The 17608-nt window shown below is 36.6% G+C and overlaps 1 protein-coding gene across 9 annotated transcripts in view; it reads right to left on the reverse strand.

The window, feature by feature from the left end:
• HIVEP1 (HIVEP zinc finger 1) overlaps positions 1-17608 on the reverse strand; it is a 160210-nt gene that overhangs the window by 74192 nt on the left and 68410 nt on the right. For 8 of the 9 annotated variants that reach the window (XM_073224966.1, XM_073224974.1, XM_073224965.1 and 5 more), the window contains one exon: positions 944-997. The exons of the other annotated variant lie outside the window; for it this stretch is intronic. In XM_073224966.1, the coding sequence (XP_073081067.1) occupies positions 944-997 (54 nt within the window). The remainder of the gene's footprint in view (positions 1-943; positions 998-17608) is intronic. 9 annotated transcript variants of the gene reach the window in all.

Below are 17608 nucleotides of genomic sequence, written 5' to 3' on the forward strand. Positions count from 1 at the left end.
GTAACTTTTGACTCCCCCAAAACTTAACTACTGAGAGACTCCTGTTGACTGAAACCCTTATGGACAACATAAACAGTCGATTAGCACATTTTGTATGTAGTATATATTATATTCTCATAGCAAAGTAAGCTAGAGAAAAGAAAGTATTTCCTCAAATTGTTGCAAATCTTCAAAAAGCTTTCCAATATGGTTATTGAAAAATATCCACGTATAAGTGGACCTGCATAGTTCAAACCCATGTTGTTCAAGGGTCACCTGTTAAGTAAAAAACATTTTCTCATCCCCTTCTCCCATCACTGTAAACATATTTGTATAGACATCCTTGTAAAGTTTGCCCAATCACATATAAGCATTTGTAAGTGTACATACATGTGTGTGTTTGTCACTGATTGAACATAAAAATTGGAATATTTTACAAGCTACACTGCAATTTCATTTTTCTCATTTAGCAATAAATCATTACTATCCATTGAAATAATTTATACTTTTTAAAAGCCATATAACACCCAGATATGAATGTACTACAATTTAATCAACTATTCCTCCACTGACTAGCATTCAGATTATTTTAATTGTTTTAGGTTTCTGTCATTACAAAAAATGCTGTATTATAAGAACACACATAAACACACATAGCCAGCAGTATCCATTTTATTGGTACTTCTATTGCTATGGACAGTCTCACAAACAGGACTTTTCAAAGAGCTCCAACAACCTTTCACACTCCTACCAGCAACATATTAATATGTGGGAAAGAGCTACAGAATATGCTTTGTAGCTAAAATATTTACAAGGCAAAAGTCCATATACTTTTACACACCAATTAGTTTGAGGTAATTTTATGATGTTTCCATTGACTGACCTGGTATGGCTGAAATGATACAGTATCTGTATAGGAATCTCTACAAGAATAAAATCTATATTGGGGTTGGTTTTAATTTACCTTTTTTTGATACTTCTGCCCCGTTAAGTTCTTTTTGTGCTTCTTTAATTTTTTCTAAGAAAAACAAAGAAGATTTTACAAATCAATTCATCATGTACAAACAAGAATATGGCCAAACAAGCATACTACTTATAAACAGCCCTTGACACATAGTAATAGATATTTACTGAATGAACTATTTATGAAACAAATATGTGTAAAGCATTAAATTAATGATATAGTGTCACTTATTTTAAAATTATAATTTTAACCATGTCTTAGTCACTAGACTCACTTGAATTAATATTGCCATAATGCAAATAATTAGTGCATTTAAAATACTGAACTACAGTTAAAAAATGTCTAGCTGCCTAATAAAAGTATCTAATAGTAATATTTTCCCTATGAAGACATACATATTTCTAATTTATTAGATAGGTAACAAATGCCTACTAGCTTAGAAACAAGCCTAAGCCAAGTTCATAGATGGCCTAAGACCTAAGCAAACATAAAGAAATAAAAGAAAGGACAGAAAACAAAGGAAATAATGATTCGCATAATGAGCTGAAGAGGAGCATGAGAAACACATCCCTTTTGTCAACCCTTGATAGGACAGAGCTATCTAGGCAGTGGGAGTATAGAATACTGCATTAAAGAGATACTATACAAAACTTATGACTACAGAACTGCCACATATGCACACAGTTTCAAAAGATTAGGTGTGACACAGAAGCATTATCTAACAAACAGTTGGGAGGGCTGCTCACAAGTGTATGGGGAAAAAGGTAAGTGTGGGCCCAGAGCTGGCAATTATTCCATCTGAGGCTTTGAGCACAACTGGATTTTGTAAATAAGCACATGTTCTACTTTGATAACAGTTCATTTAAATTTTATAAGGATATACATATTTGATGACTATGACACTAATTAATTCCAAGTTTAATACAGAGGTCTAAGTACTTACATAATGATAAAAGTTAGAAAAATACTGAAATACAGTACCAATAATTATATAACATTTTAGATAGTCCACAGAAGTATAGTTTAAAGGCTTTCAAAATAATGGTACTTTGGCCATTTAGGCCTTCCAGCCCAGACCACCAGCCCCCAACAGCGTCTCCAAGGCTAAACGTACCCCTACTGGCATGAAAGATGTGACCTCCCAAATGGCATCCTTCCCCCAAAAATAAAATGCACAGACCCCACCACAGGCCCTTCAAACTCTGCCTCTTCTCCCATCAGCCTTACCAGAAAAGCCAGAAATTCAGAGAACCTTAGATTTACTGATCGAATTTCTTTTAATTGCATATTGATCCATCTGGTCTACCAAATCAAGGCAGTATGGAAGCAGCAGAATAAAGGAAACAAGCTAGTTTGAAAGATTAAATATTATATGCCAGCAATGGTCAAAAATAACTACATGTTCATCCTGACAAATGCATTCCCTGCAGCAATATCCTATTGTTCCCTGCTAATTATTAGATCCAGAATAAGATTTAGGAAGAATAGAGATAACCTTTGAAAATAATAAAATTTTTCTTATTTACAAACTTTAGTTATTTCTCATGAAATAATAAGTGAAATTGGACACAATCCTGAAAAAAAAAAACCTCTTATTAAAAGCAGAAAGTAGATTCTATATTTGGTGGTAACGTTACTTCAGACAAAAAAATACCAAATCCATGGATGAAATCCATATTAATATAAGTAACAAAAGGACATGACCCACTTTAAAAAATAAAATACACCATGTACATTGTTGACATTCAAATGAAAATCAACAAACACATACTTTAAAAATACAGCCCGTGAGAAACACAAAAAGGAAAAGCACTATTATTTCTATGCCAGCAATTCATCCAAACTTAAGAACCATAAATAATTTATGTGTATATATTATATATATTCATAGAAGTAATGATTGGGTTTAAGAGTTTATACACATGTTATTTGGCATTATATAATAAAACAGCTTTTTCTTAATACATTCAATTATGGCTCAAAGCACCAACTCATGTTTTAACAGATTTATTTAAAGCATAGCTGTTATTTAGTATATTGGCATCTGGCTACCTTCTGTTTGCACTTCAGCGTAACAAATTCTTACAAAACTGACCTCAGTTTACTTTTGATCACAAATACTAGTCTTTGTTGTCTTTTTCTCTTGATAGTAACAATGTATACATCAATAGCTCCTGGATATGTATTGTATTAGGTATAACCATCTACCATCTATTTAAATGCTTTTACTCCAGTTCAATAGGTAAATGCGGCCTTCAATTAGAGAGCTTGTAACAACCATCATTAAAAGCTTTCACTTCAATTTTTATATGAAGTTGTTTATATTTAACCTATGTTTTATGATTCTCCTAGTAAAATATGATGTTCTAAAGACACTCTCCAAAGTTACAAAGTAGTCATTTATTATATGCTCTTAACTGGTTCATACAGGGTAATTTACTCCTATTTAAAGAGATGTTTATCTTTTTTTTCCCCACTATGACCCAGAGCAAGAAATATTTTTACATTCCAACCAGTTACCCATGTGCACACAGATTATGGGTATACATAATTCTGAAACAAACTTACCCATACTCTACTTTCTACCCTTTCCTATTAAAAATGAAAAATGTTGTCTTGCCCACCTACATCAATTTCACAGCCCACTGCTGGAATGTAAACCTGCAGTTTGAAACTCACTGACATAAACATTACTTCTCAACACATCTTTACCTTTTCCTTTTTCTTTTTTTTAACCATTGTCTCTTTACCAAGAGTAATACCTCCCAGCAATAGTATATCTCATTACGAGCTTTGACTAGGCAGGGAATTCTCAGACTCTAAGACCCCTTCCTTAGTGCCCTCCCCAAATGTCATCGGATGTGCCCATTTCACAGAAAACTACACATTCAGGAAAAAAACAGTAGTCTCTCAGTTGCTATTGTTTAAAAATAAAAATAGAAGATATACATTCAAAATGGACATTCACATCATGGTGGTAAATCAAAAGTAAGGCATTCTTATTGTAATGAGTTCATACTGTATTTAAATTAAGATGTTATTCTAATTAACTCAATTTTTACTAAATATACTCGTAAGAGTTGTTACCTGAAAAAAATCCCAGCAACACATGAATGGATCCATAACCTTTTTTAAGATACATAGGAGCTCAGGGCTTAAAGACTAACAGGCCAGGAGAGGAGTACTAATAGTATAGATTAAATTTTGATTCTGCAACTATTAAAAATTTATACCTTTTTATAATTTTTCTTCTCTGATAAATCACAGAAACTATTTGTTAATGGTAAAGGCTATGCACAATCTTGTATAATGCCTTATATATTTAAAATATTTTGTTTGTACAAGACAACCACGCAAAAACATTTTATTTTCATCATCCACAAATGCAGGAAAAAAGTCTCCTTATTTATGAAACATAATCTGAAACCACTAAGCAAAAAGAATAGTCCCTAGAACCCATAAGAAATAACCTTTCTTTCAGGTTTCTGGATAGACTACTGGGAAATTAACAACAAATCATTTAGAAAAATTAAGCAAATTTCAAATTAGTGTTCACACTACAGTAAACTCTTGCTCTCTGACCATTTTCACCCAATGGTAAAGACAGGGGACCCTCTGAAACCTCAAAAGCCTTGGGGTCCAGGACATCACAGCTTTGGGGACACACCCCACTAAATCATTGGGATTTAGTCGAACAAAAGCTGTGTTTTTATTGTGGGAAGTCTACCCTGCGAAAGGTACAACAGAAAGAACTAGAGATAGAAAGAAAACAGAGTGGTCTCCTGGGGGAGGAACAGAGATTATTATATCCTTCAAACAATCATTTAACTATCAATTTGATGGTAAATATAGAGCCTGAGCTCCCATGTGGCTAACGAGATTCTTTGTACTCCCATTATCTCTTACACTCTCCCATTTCTTTTCAGCTCCTGCCACAAGGAAGTGCAGGCTCTACCAGATCCCGGACTCCTCCCAAAAGGCCCCCTCCCACCCCATCCTTCCCCAGTGTGGCGAACTTTCAAGATGTCACCTCCTCTAACAACCTCATTCAGAACTCCCACTCCTCCTGTGCCACCACGGCCTTGCGTGTGGAATCCTGCTTCTCTGTAGCTGCATCTCATCATTGTTAGTAATAATGACAAGAAGATGGACCTGAGTGACTTACTGATGGAATAAATGCTGACAGCCTGTCAAGTGACACGGAGAAGCAGTGATGCATTCTGAAAAACATACAATGGGATACCCGCACACAAATTTTAAATCAGCATTGGATGGCTTCACTTAAGTGAAATGAGTGGCATTTTATCCCCTTTTACATTACAAACTACTTTAACATTTGGGAAACTGCTATCAGTACACTGAAAGCACTTGAATGAACTACTCGTTACTTCATTCAATCAACAATTCTATCACCTTCATTCTATTAACTCAACCTTGTCTCATGCTGTTCGGATGGCACCTGTAACTGGCAGCTCTAACACCAGACTCCTTTACACTTAGCCCTAAATCACAAAGTAGAAATGCTAATAGTAAAAATTTATGAAGTAGATTCTAATGAACTGTAAAAGGCACCTCTATTTACTGAAGGAGATACCATCTGATTGAAAAAAGATCACCATATGTGACAGTACTATTTTTGCTACTGAATAAGCATAACTCCTACGTCCCCTCACTACACATCAGTACAGGCTCCTTCCTCTCACTGCGAACTGCTAGAGCTATTTCAGCAAGACTAAATATGTGACAATGACGTGATGTTAAGAAAATTCATCCTATCCATGTAACCATTATACGTGCTTTTCTAAATGAAGATTATCCCAGTATTCAGTACTAAATCAGCTCTGTCTACATTAGTAGCACATTTTTAACCTCTAGGCTACACAGATTTCAAACCTCCAGACCTATGTCTTTCAGGAAGAAGATACTCTACAATAATGTTGATAATCTAGACCAGTAATGTTTCAAATTGAAAAATATTGCTTGAAGGAAGTGGAAAAAAATATAAGAGACTCAACTCTGCTAATGCTAATGAATTTGAAAACTGTGATGAACTAGTTAATCAGATGGATTGGTTAAAAAGTCCAGAAAAAAACATAAAACTACTCAGCTTCATCCAGGCACAGGATATCTCAACTAGAACAGCAAACATGGACGAAACTGAGAAAGTTACCAAAGAATGACACAGAACCACCTTCCCTTAAGGTTTTGGGCCCAGGTGATTTTATTGTCAAATTCTTTAAAATTCTGAAAAATAAAGCATTTCCTAAACTGTCCCAGAGTGCAGGGTAACGCAAAAGGTGTCCTAAATCATATTATGAAGCTGATCTCTAACTGACTGCAAAATGTGACCAAAGGAACAGAAAAATCAACACTATAGACAAGCCCCATGCATGAATGTGGATTTAATAATCTATAGCGTAAGTATATTAAAGATTAGAAAGCCACATCCAAGCAGGGTGTCAAATAACTATGCAAAGATATTTCAATATTAGGAAGTATGTATTATAATCTGTACCAGCAATAGGACAGGGGAGGAGGGAAAAGGTAATTTAAATAATGTCTGAAATACATTTGATTAAATCACATCTATCCTTAGTGTAAAAGAAAAACCTTCAACAATGAATAGAAAAGGATATCCTTCACCACATAAAACAAATGTTATCCTAATAAACACCTCAAAACAAAGAAATCAGCCAATAACCAGGCTGTCACTTCCTACAAGAAGCCTGCCTGGCCTGCTCCCTCCAGCCCTGGTCTCCACATGCTCTCAGCACTGTGTTCTCACGCCCACAGCAGTATTCCCTCCAGGATATCCTAGGATAATTTCTAAAACGTGAAAACAATACAAATTGTTCGTTCAGTTCTGAACACATTTATTAGCACCCATGTGCCTGCACCAGGGATACACGGTGCTGAACAGCCCTACTTGTACGAACCTGGAGAAATAAACTGCAGTTCCTCCAAAGTAGTCACCAAGTGACTCCATCCATACGGTGCTTGACGAACACACAAGAAGCAACGCTGGTTGTTCTGGAAACAGGAAGAAGAGTCCTGATAGGCCGCATGGTAGGAATAACACAAGGGCTGAGCAGGAAAAGAAGTGGAGTGATCCCATCAAGAAAGAGGATGAGAACGCAGGTAGGGGAGCACAAGGAGGTTAGAGGCTGGAAAGTAGCAAAACATGACAAGAGTGCCAGGAACTCGGACAGTTTGCAAACAAATCTGGAGAGAGCAGGTTTAAAGATACAAGATTTGGGAGCTACCGCCTTACGTGACTAGTAGTTAAAACCATACCACAGAGTTGGCAGAAGCAAAAATATGACTATTTAATGAAGGAATTTGACTACAGGTATCAAGATCTTTGAAACCCACCTCTATTCTTTAATATAATGGCTCAACTACTGGAAACAGGGATTGAGACAATGAAAGGGGTGGAACCAAGGTTATTCATCACAGTGCTTTTCATAACAGAAAAGCACTGAACTACCAATAGCATCTAAATATGTAGGTACTCAATAAATATCTTTTAAGTGCATAGTTAAGAAATGGTAAAATTTTAGAATTTCCATATGATACAATATTATAGAAACACTATATTATAGATTTCTGGAAGGGCCTACTGAATAAAAAACTACAGGAATGGTGTCCCAGAGTGCATAAATTTTAAAAGCTCCAAGCAATATTTTTACTGGGGCCGCTTACTCTCCAGTTATGAATCATGGGTGGTATGAGAGCCCCACTATTAGGAGCAGGTAAAGAAACCCAAGGAAGAGGCAAAAATAATTTTGGTCACAGAAAGCAAGATGTAGGTGATATAATCAATAAAAACTGAAAAGCTTCTACTGGATTAAGCAATGAAGAGGTCCTGGGGACGCTTCCAAAGCAAGCAGTAACAGAAGAGAACAGAGCTGTCTTTCATAACACTCAGCAGAGAAGGGAGCAAACTAGGACGCCAGAAAGAAACACAGGTCAAGGGAAGGCCATTTGGTGTGTCTGTCAAAGGTGTTTATAGACCCATAGGAAGGAACCAATAAAACAAGAGTAAAATTCAGGAAAGTTTGGAGAAAGCGGAAGACAGCATGGAATCGAAGCAAAGCAGAGGGTCTATTCTCTGAGGTCACAGGCAAGGACAGGAGGAAGGCATGTCAGGTGAAAAGTCTGCTGAGGGGAAGGATGAGGTTGAGGGAGTCCATATCCTCACTTTTATAGAGGTTAAGAGGCATGGTTGTCCACAATGAAAAAGGTGTTTAGCATTTGTGTAAGGGGTCTTTGAGACTGGTTAGGGTTAGACCAAATCATTGATGGGAATAGAAGAACTGACCAATTTTAGGGACACACAAAAACACTGATGAGCAGCAACTAGGGCTCTATGAATATGGAAATCCATGCTTCTTGATGGCTCCAGTGTGCACAGCAGTGGGTATTTATTCTAACAAAGTTTGGCAACACATGAAGAAATGGAGAAGAAATGTCAAGTTAGGAATTCAGTGAGATGAAGGTGATAGAGTAATTCATTTCATCATCCAGATATTCAAGAAGTTTAGGGGCTATGCAAGAACTGAGAAAGAAGATGCAGGTGCCAAGGGCACAGGAGAGGAGGTGAGAGTATGAAGCCAAAACATCTGGCTTGTGTTTATGATCAATTTCTGATTGCAGGTTCAAGGGTTTTCAAAAGATTCAGAGTGGCTATGGGTAAAGTAGGGTAGAGATAAAGATTAACTGGACATGAACAATCTCTTATTCTGAATCATGGAATAGCAAAGAAGAATTAGGAACAAAATATTCCATATAAAATTTAAAATGCCTAATCTTACTAAACAATGTATACTTTCATGTACGTTGCAAAATCATTTCTTTTTAGAAAGTATGTTTCCATTATGACACTGAGAAAAACTTAAAACAGTTCAAAGAGAAAAGTAGATACAAGCTCTATTATGTTTCTAAAATTATGGGATCAACTAAATGCAATCTCTTCTCTAAGAAAATCACCTTGATATCAAAACTGACCATGAAAGTAACAAAATATACATGGACACACAATGAATATGTTACAATGAATGTTAGAATGTTACAATGAATGTTAGAGCTTTTAAATTATTTTCTGTCCCTTAATAAAATATCACCTGGTTTCACTCTGCAAACAGTTATTTAGCCTTGATTTAGCCTTGATGAATAGAGCTGAGAACCACCAGGCCAGTGTGCTCAACTGCACATTTAATAATGGGGCAATTATACCTTTTCACCCCTAGAGGGTACTAGGAAGATCTCTGATTCTTACGGATAAACACACATTTCCTAAGTAAAACAGCCAACTACCAAAGTCTCCTTCCCAAAACCTCACGGTTTCAGAAGCCACAAGTCATCCAGCTAAAGGGCTAAGTTTGATGAAAAGCTCCTTCTTCAGGCAGCTGATAGAGCAATTCGGCCCAACCTTGGGCCCTTCAGTGCCACCCTTCCAGCTCCAGGTTTGATGGTCCTTTACGCATCACCTGAAACAGCAGAACTCAGCCTCTGCTGCATATGAGGGTCACTTATTGTTAGAGTCATGTAAAAATCTTGATACCAAGGCTGCACCCTATACCAATTAAGTCAGCATTTTTGTTAGGTTCTCAGGCAATTCCAATATGCAGCCAAACTTAGAAACAATGTCCTCTAAATTACTGATATTATCAGGTCAAGATTCAAGACTGTATAAAATGCAAGGAGTTAGAAAGAGTCTTATCAGCTGGCTCTTCAAAGCAACTTTTTATCAGGTCACGGGGCAGGGGAGCAGTGGCACCTGCCTGCCTCATCAGGGAGCTGCTCAGGCTAACGGACACCAAGAAGGATGGATGAGGAAGGGAAAGCTCACCGCGCACTTCATGGCTAAAGACGTCCAATTAAACCACACGTCTAAAACACAAAGCTCAAGCATACATTCCTAGTAAGTATTATGCCAAAAATAGGTCTGAAGTTTATTACTAATGTGAGCCCAAAACAAGAAAATTAATGTCCAGCTGAAAATTCAATGTCTGAAAGTACAACACTATTTAAAAATAATAAACTATTATGTAAAGATGATGAACACTGACATGGATTAATATAATTTTCTAATAATCACACTAACATACGTTGCCCGTTTTGGTTTGGATTTTATTATTAGATTATGACAGCACTGGTTTCCTCTTACCATTTGATGGCTTCTGATGTAGTGACTGGAAGGAGGTAGTCATGGTAACTATGGTGGGAGAGGAAGACAGAGTTCTTATCCTGGGAGGCTATTTACCAGGTTCCACAGAACGTGGTTCCTAACCCAGTAATGGATTCACACGTCTACACACACACATACACACCCCCAATTCAGGGCTAAGGATGTAGATGTCGAGAAGGCTGAGAGATACCCAGAGGGTGTATATCTCAGACTGAAAAACACTCCTCTGGCTTCTCAGGCTGGCTCTCTGCCACACTTCCTGTCTGCAAAGGACACATCCATTTTCTCCTGGACTTGTTTAAAGGCAGGGAAAAAGAAAAGAAAGAAAGAAAGGAAAAAGGAGAGAAAGAAAGAAAGGGGGGCGTGGATAAAGGACTTAAATACAAGGTGTTGCAATTATCTAGGGCAAAAATACAGAGCCTAACTACACACGCAGTGAACTCTGGCTACCTGCCCGCCTTCTGTGTTCCTGGGCTCCTCCCAGACAGCCTCCCCTGCTCTCCCTGGAAGCACACTGCCATTCATTCCTCATCAGGACAGTTAATGCCCACGGTATGCCAGGAATTGGGATAACTGTACTGCGGGTTGAGAAAAATACTATTGTGTTATTTTGGATTTCTGGTTCCACTGGTCCCATTTTGTGATATAAAATTACTACAGACACAAATAAATTATATTCTCTAAGAAGTGAACCAGAGAGAGAAGATGGAGACTAAAAATGTGAGAAATAGTGGAAATAACTGTCCAAAACCCTTTCGGTAAGGAGAGGAGTATTCAGAGGCACAGAGAACTGCAGAAGAAAGACAACAACTGTTTTACTTCTAGGACTCTAGCTGGATGAAATGTCAGTCTCAGGTAAATAATACTTTGGTATTTCAGCTTTCTTCCACGGACCCAGCCAAGAGCCATGACCTACCAGCTTCTCAGTTGCTGCTGGTGCACGTCAGCACGGCGCTGGCCCTTCTGCCCAGCACAGCCCAGCCCCACCCCTCTTCCCTTATGCGTCTGTGGTTACAGTGGTCACGTGCTGGCCTACTGACTGATACACAGCATCCCTTCGGCAAGACTCAACTCTATGGAAAGACTCAAACTCCATGACATCTGTGCCACATTGCAGACTCTGAAAAGGCCTCTCTCTGTATGACAGTAAGCAGTGGGCCACATTCTAATTTAAAAAGAAAGAGGAATTATTCTTCCTTGAGCCCTTACCACAAATTCAGCAGGCACAACACACTCATTAAATTTAATGTACGGGTCTGGCCACCTCTCATAGCTGTATTTAAAGTAATTTTATTTGATTTCGTCTTTTTTCTTGTGAATTTTTACTTCAAAGAGCATTCTATATTTCAAATCTACAAATATGTGTTTAACTAGTAACTCATACAAAACAAAGCCATAAATAGAGCTATGCTGGACAACAAATCCATGTTCAGATATAATCTCTTGAAACTTGAAACCCACTGGTTCAAACAACTTTTTAAAAAATCTGTTTGTATATTTGACTATATAATAACAGACTAATGGTAGAAAACTCTATAGGACCAAAACATCTCATTTCTTTGACAATAACTTGCAAAGAAAAAAAAGAGAATTGGAAAGGGTACATACAGACTAAAAGAATATAAAAGATGTATCAACCTATAAACTATATGGATCTGATTCTAACAAAGTGTTTAAAAACTCATGACACTGCAGGGAACTGGAAACTTAAATACTGGTCAGATAGTTGGTCATATTAAGGAATTATTATTTGGGGGGTTTCATAAAGGTATTGCAATTATGTGAAAAAAAAACATTCTTTTTCATTATAAAAACATTCTAATGAAATGATATATCTTAAGTTGAACACATTATAGGAGGGGGAAGTGCCCATGGAAGTAAGTGAACTCAGACTGACTATCAGCAGTTATAATCACTAAAGTGGGATGGCAGGTAAGAAGTTTATTACATCATTCTATTTTGTAATCATTTTGCAACTTCCATAATCAAAACTTTAAAAAAGAAAGAAAAAGAGTCCAAACTTTAAAAAAACTAAGAAGTTACCAAAGTATTATTAATGTATTGTTACAGTGTTGTAGTCCAAATAAGAACTAGAAGACATGATGTATAATAATGGTAAGTAAATAAAGCAAAGGAGCCTTGGACCCAGCACACAGTGGGCTTTCTACTCCTCAGACAGAACCAGAGCCAACGGGGAAATTCAATACTATCTGAACTACCACAACGAGTCAGGTTTGTACACACTTAGCTGAAAAGGGTAACATTAAGAATAGAAATGATTTCTAGAAATATGATATCCAGTGTTCTTACATCATTTTGTGAGGCGGGGAAGGTAAGAATTTGAAGACAGGAAAACTTTTCAAGATACAAACTTAAAAAAAAGAACAAATCAAAAACAAAGCCCAAGAAGCAGAAGAAAGTATACAGAGTATATATACATCTTACCCTTGAACAACGAAGGGAAGTTAGGGGTCACTGATCCCCCCATGCAGCTGAAAATCTATACAACTTCTAACTCCCCAGAAACTTAACTACTAACAGCCTACTATTGTCTGGGCCTTACTGATAACACAAGAAGCTGATAAACACGTATTTTGTATATGCATTATATACTATACAATAAAATAAGTAAAGAAAATATTACTCAAATTGTTGCAAATCTCCAAAAAGTTTTCCAATATATGTATTTTTTAAATTTGCATATGTAGACCCACTTAATTCAAACCTCTATTGCTCAAGGGTTAACCGTACTTCCATTTCTGTCAAAATCTAAAAATGATTTTGTGTCTGTGTGTGTTATGAAAGGTACATGAGTCACCCCTGCTGGTTCACAGGCACCCCTGGGGAAAGAAACACATACATTTCATTGCACTTTCTCACTGCCCTTATTATTTGAATTGGTTACCATTGTGAGACTTACTTTACTTCCAAAAGTTTAAACAGCAATATTCAGTGTAAATAGAAAATAACACCTCAACTACCCAAATTAATCACTGTCAGCATACCAGCACACGGGGTTCCAGGTTAGTTTTCATGTTCACAGGTATATACCCACACCCACACACACACCTGCACACACACAATTTTAAAACAAAATGACACAAGAACTACATGAACATGACTTTTTTGTTTTTAAAATTTGAACATCTCCATCCTAAACAAAATTGATCCATACTTTCCAATTTTTTTCCAAAAAAATAAAAAGAAAAAAGAAAATTAAAATTCAAAATGTCTCTATTTAAAAAAGTAATGACCACTGTGTAGCTTCTTCTAGGAAAACACACACATACACTCGCATTCTCAGGGACTGCAGCAATTGAGGGAGACCTTAAACCCAGGTTAAAACCTTCTTGTGTAGACCTAATTGACACTATCATTATTCTTTTGCATTCTGAGCAAGGATTCAAAGGTACATTTTCACAGTGAAACCGAAAGTGTTTTCATTATTTCAGATGTTAAATTTCTCCCCAAATAATATAACAATGTAGCTTTTATTAGTACAAGCTCTTCTTATATAAAGCCCCATGAAAAAAAGGGGGCAGGGGGGAAAGTAGGTAATTTGAATAGATAATCTGTTCCTTTTCTTAATTTACCAGTAGTCCAGTTTTACTTAATGACTCATTTAAAGTAGAGAAGAGAAGATAGGGAAGAAAAATTACTGATGTCAGTACATCAGGTACTGTTCTTGGTATAGTCTGTTTTATTTCATCCTTAGATGAACCCAGGCTATAATGGAAATGAAAATACATTAATCAAATAAAATATATGAATGTATAATATACAGTAAAAAGCAATAACCTACAACAGCAAAAAGAAAGGACAATGAAGCAAATCTCTCAGAGTACACTCTACTCATAAACAATCTACTTTCGCTCACAACAGTATGTGGTAGAGCGTGTTGTGGTGGGATTTCCCACCAGCTCACCTATAAACCAGCTACCAATCAACACAGGAACCAAACTCATGAACCAAAAGGATCACAGCACTATCTTATTCTTCCCCCTTGACAATCTGGGAGGCTTTTGAGGATCTCTCAGTTCTTTATATAACCATCTGTCTAATATTAAAAAAATCTTCCACTGATAGCAAGAATTTACTTATTTAGAACTTTTGGCTTCTGGTAATGGCAGAGTGGCTTATGTAGGAATAACTCCCCTTTCAATACAATAAACTGTGTACAAAATATTTAAACATCAAACAAGGAAGACATGAGAGTGACGAAAAGCAGGCAGAAACTGGGTGGGATTGGACTCTATAAGGATGAGAAGCACACAATGGCCACATATCAATGGCCCTTTTTCTAAAGGGCAGCCACCCATCTGTGAAAGGCACAGTTCAAGCAGAAAACAGTAGGCATCCTGGGCTGAGGAGACAGAGGCCGAGTCTGGGGCTGCTATAACAGCTAGAAATTGAAGGGGGAAGAATCCCAGAGACAGAGCCCAAGAGTAAGGAGTCCAGAATCTGTGAACAAGCCCCTTAGATCCTTGGCTGACTCTTTAACTGCTTGTGTGGGGTAAGATTTCAAGAAAATCAACCCAAGAATAAGCTGAAAAAACTGAGCAACGTAGCAGCTGTAGCTATCAGTACAGGGGACACACAATTTGGAATTCAAGTCCTGTCACTACAGAGAGTCAAGGTAACACCTTGTATTTCCACTAAAATCTCTGAAGGCCAAGCCTTAGGATTAACATCACATCCCTGGACTCAGGGCAAATCAAAAAGACCTGTTTTGAAAAGCCTAAAATCAAGCCTCTACTAGTTTCAGAAGATCTGATAGTAATTTAACTATCTGTTAGAAAAAAATTCAACAATCTTTAGATGAAGATAACAGAATCCAAGTCCTCTAAAACCTATCGACCATACTGTTCTTCATACAGTAAAAGTTTTAAGGCATGTAAATCATGAAATTGTGACTCATGAAGAGAGAAAGCAGGAAAAAGAATTACACCTACAAATGGCAAAGATGTAAATTAGAAGACATGGAGTTTAATTATAATATATGGTAAAGAATTTACAGAAGAAAAAAGATAAAGAGGACAGGAATTTCAGAAGAGATGCAGAAACTTCAAAGAGCATGTAAATATATAACAGAAATACAATATCTCAAGTGTAAATTCACTGGGTGATATTAACAGCAGATGTAACATTACTTAAGAAAAGATTTGTGAACTTGAAGACAAGTCAATACAAATTACTCAAACTGAAGAAGAGAAAGAAGAGACTAAAAAAAATAGTTTCAATGACATACAACAGTTGTATGTCATAGTAACATACATGAGTCTCTGAGACATGAAGTCTCAGAAGGAGAGAAGAAAGAAACCTGGGGAGAAAAAAACAGCTGAAGAAATGATATAGCTAAATTTATTTCCCAAATTTGGCTAAAAACATCAAACTATAGATCCAAGAAGCTCAATGAACTCCAAGGAGGAAGAACACAAAAGAAGCTACTTACAGACATGTCATAGTACAAGTGCAGAATATCAGGGGGAAGAAGGAGTATTAACAGATTTTTTAATTGTTGAAGAGAAAAAAACATCAAACTAGCATTCTATTTTTAGCAAAATTATCCTTCAAAATAAAAGCCAATGAAAATAATTTCAGATGAACAGAAGTTGAGAGAACTTGTTACCAATACTCTGAGTAATGCTACAAATGGTGATTTAGGCTTAGTGGAAATGATAACAGAAGAAAATACATATTTTTAGTAGGGGCCAGCAAAGTATGCACCAAAAGCCAAATTCAGCCAACAATCAGTTTTTATAAAGCCTATGCATTTTAATGTTAAAAAAAAAGAAAAGGAAAAAGGAACAAGAAGAATGTGTGAAGGAAATTGTATGTTGCCATAAATATTTACTCTCTGGCCCTTTTCCAAAAAGTTTGCAAACCTCTGATTTATAAGAAGGGAAAAATAGGAGGAATGAAGGGAAGGTAAATAAAAAAGACAGTATCTTTATTTCCTTAAGACATGGACTTTTAAGCAAAAATAAGAACAGCATATTGCAGAGTTTACATGTATAGGTAAAATATAAATAGAAACATTTACTCATCTAAAAATGCCCCCAAGTCCAAGATCATCCCTAATAATGAACTCATAAACTCTAAATATTAGTAGCTTCAAGTTATTTCACATTATTTCAAGTAAGTCTTAAAATACCAGATTAAAATCAGATTACTTTTTAAAAACACAAAACTGAAATGGATGGCTTGTTCCCAATCTATTTTCTAGTGTACATTATAAATAGCAAGTACATTATCAATTATGAAATCTCTTTTGAAAAACTGAAAGCACTCTCTCAATTTCTTTTTCTCTTTTTTCTTGAAGTGTCATTGATATATAATTTTATATAGGTTTCAAATGCACAACATAGTGGTTCAACAGTTACCCATAGTATTAAGTCCTCACCCTCTCTAGTGTGGTTACTATCTGTCAACATAGAGAGATGTTACAGAATCATTGACTATATTCTCCACGCTGTACCACCATCCCCATGACCAACTTATAGTGTGATTACAAATTATTGAAAAGCACCCTCTCTTTTTAAAGTGCTTTTAAATTAATTACTGATTATTTCATCCTATTAAATATGGGCAAAGTGTGAGAGTTGATGTAAATTCCTGGGGAAGCGAAAAGCTTCCACGAGGAAAGATCATAAAGGAGGAGATAAAGAGGAAATGAGCTACTGGACATGTAGGGCACAGTGAAGGGGAGCTGCACAGCAGGAAGTAAATATGCAGAGTGAGAGGAGAACATGGTGAAATGCTAGCATATCAAGGAAGTTGTCAGAGTCTAAAATGATACAGAAGGTTCAGGTTTTGATGGCTGGACGAATGACGGTGTCGGTCCACACGTCGAAGAGGTAAACGACCTGCTCTCACCACCATCTTTCCACACTCACCGTAACTTACACATATGACAGCCTAAGCATTCCACTAACACCTAGAAATCAATAGATCTATTACTAAATGAATGAAGAATCAAAAATGGTCTGTTAAGGATGGGAAGGCCACTTACAGATTTCATGATAATGAATTTGGAACATGAGTCTGAGGGGACGGGCATTTACTCCAGAGAGTTACTTCAAGGGAAGCTAAATAGAGCACTACTGACTGGGGGAAGCCAGACATTCAGGTTTAGGAGAGTCTAGACTTCTGGCTTATTTTAATAGATTCTGGTTTGTCTTTTATCATGTTTGCTCACTATCAAAAACTGGAAATCCTTTGCTATTGTACTACGTCAAATGTTATTCTGTAAATAGTACTGTGAGTGAGAAAATTAAAAATCAGCAATAAACTGACAAAGACACTGACCAGATGGGTGGGAATAAAACCTAAAATCACACAGGAGGTCTGAGTAGAGTCAAATCTGACCAGCGGTCAGTTCACTGCAAATGTTTTCCTCTGGTATGGCTTTGGCCTTCAGTTTAAGCCTGTAACTGCGGGATTTGCACAGTGACTCTTTCAGAGTATAGGAATCC

Source organism: Manis javanica, chromosome 16 (genome assembly GCF_040802235.1).
Source record: "Manis javanica isolate MJ-LG chromosome 16, MJ_LKY, whole genome shotgun sequence".
NCBI classification, from domain to species: domain Eukaryota; kingdom Metazoa; phylum Chordata; class Mammalia; order Pholidota; family Manidae; genus Manis; species Manis javanica.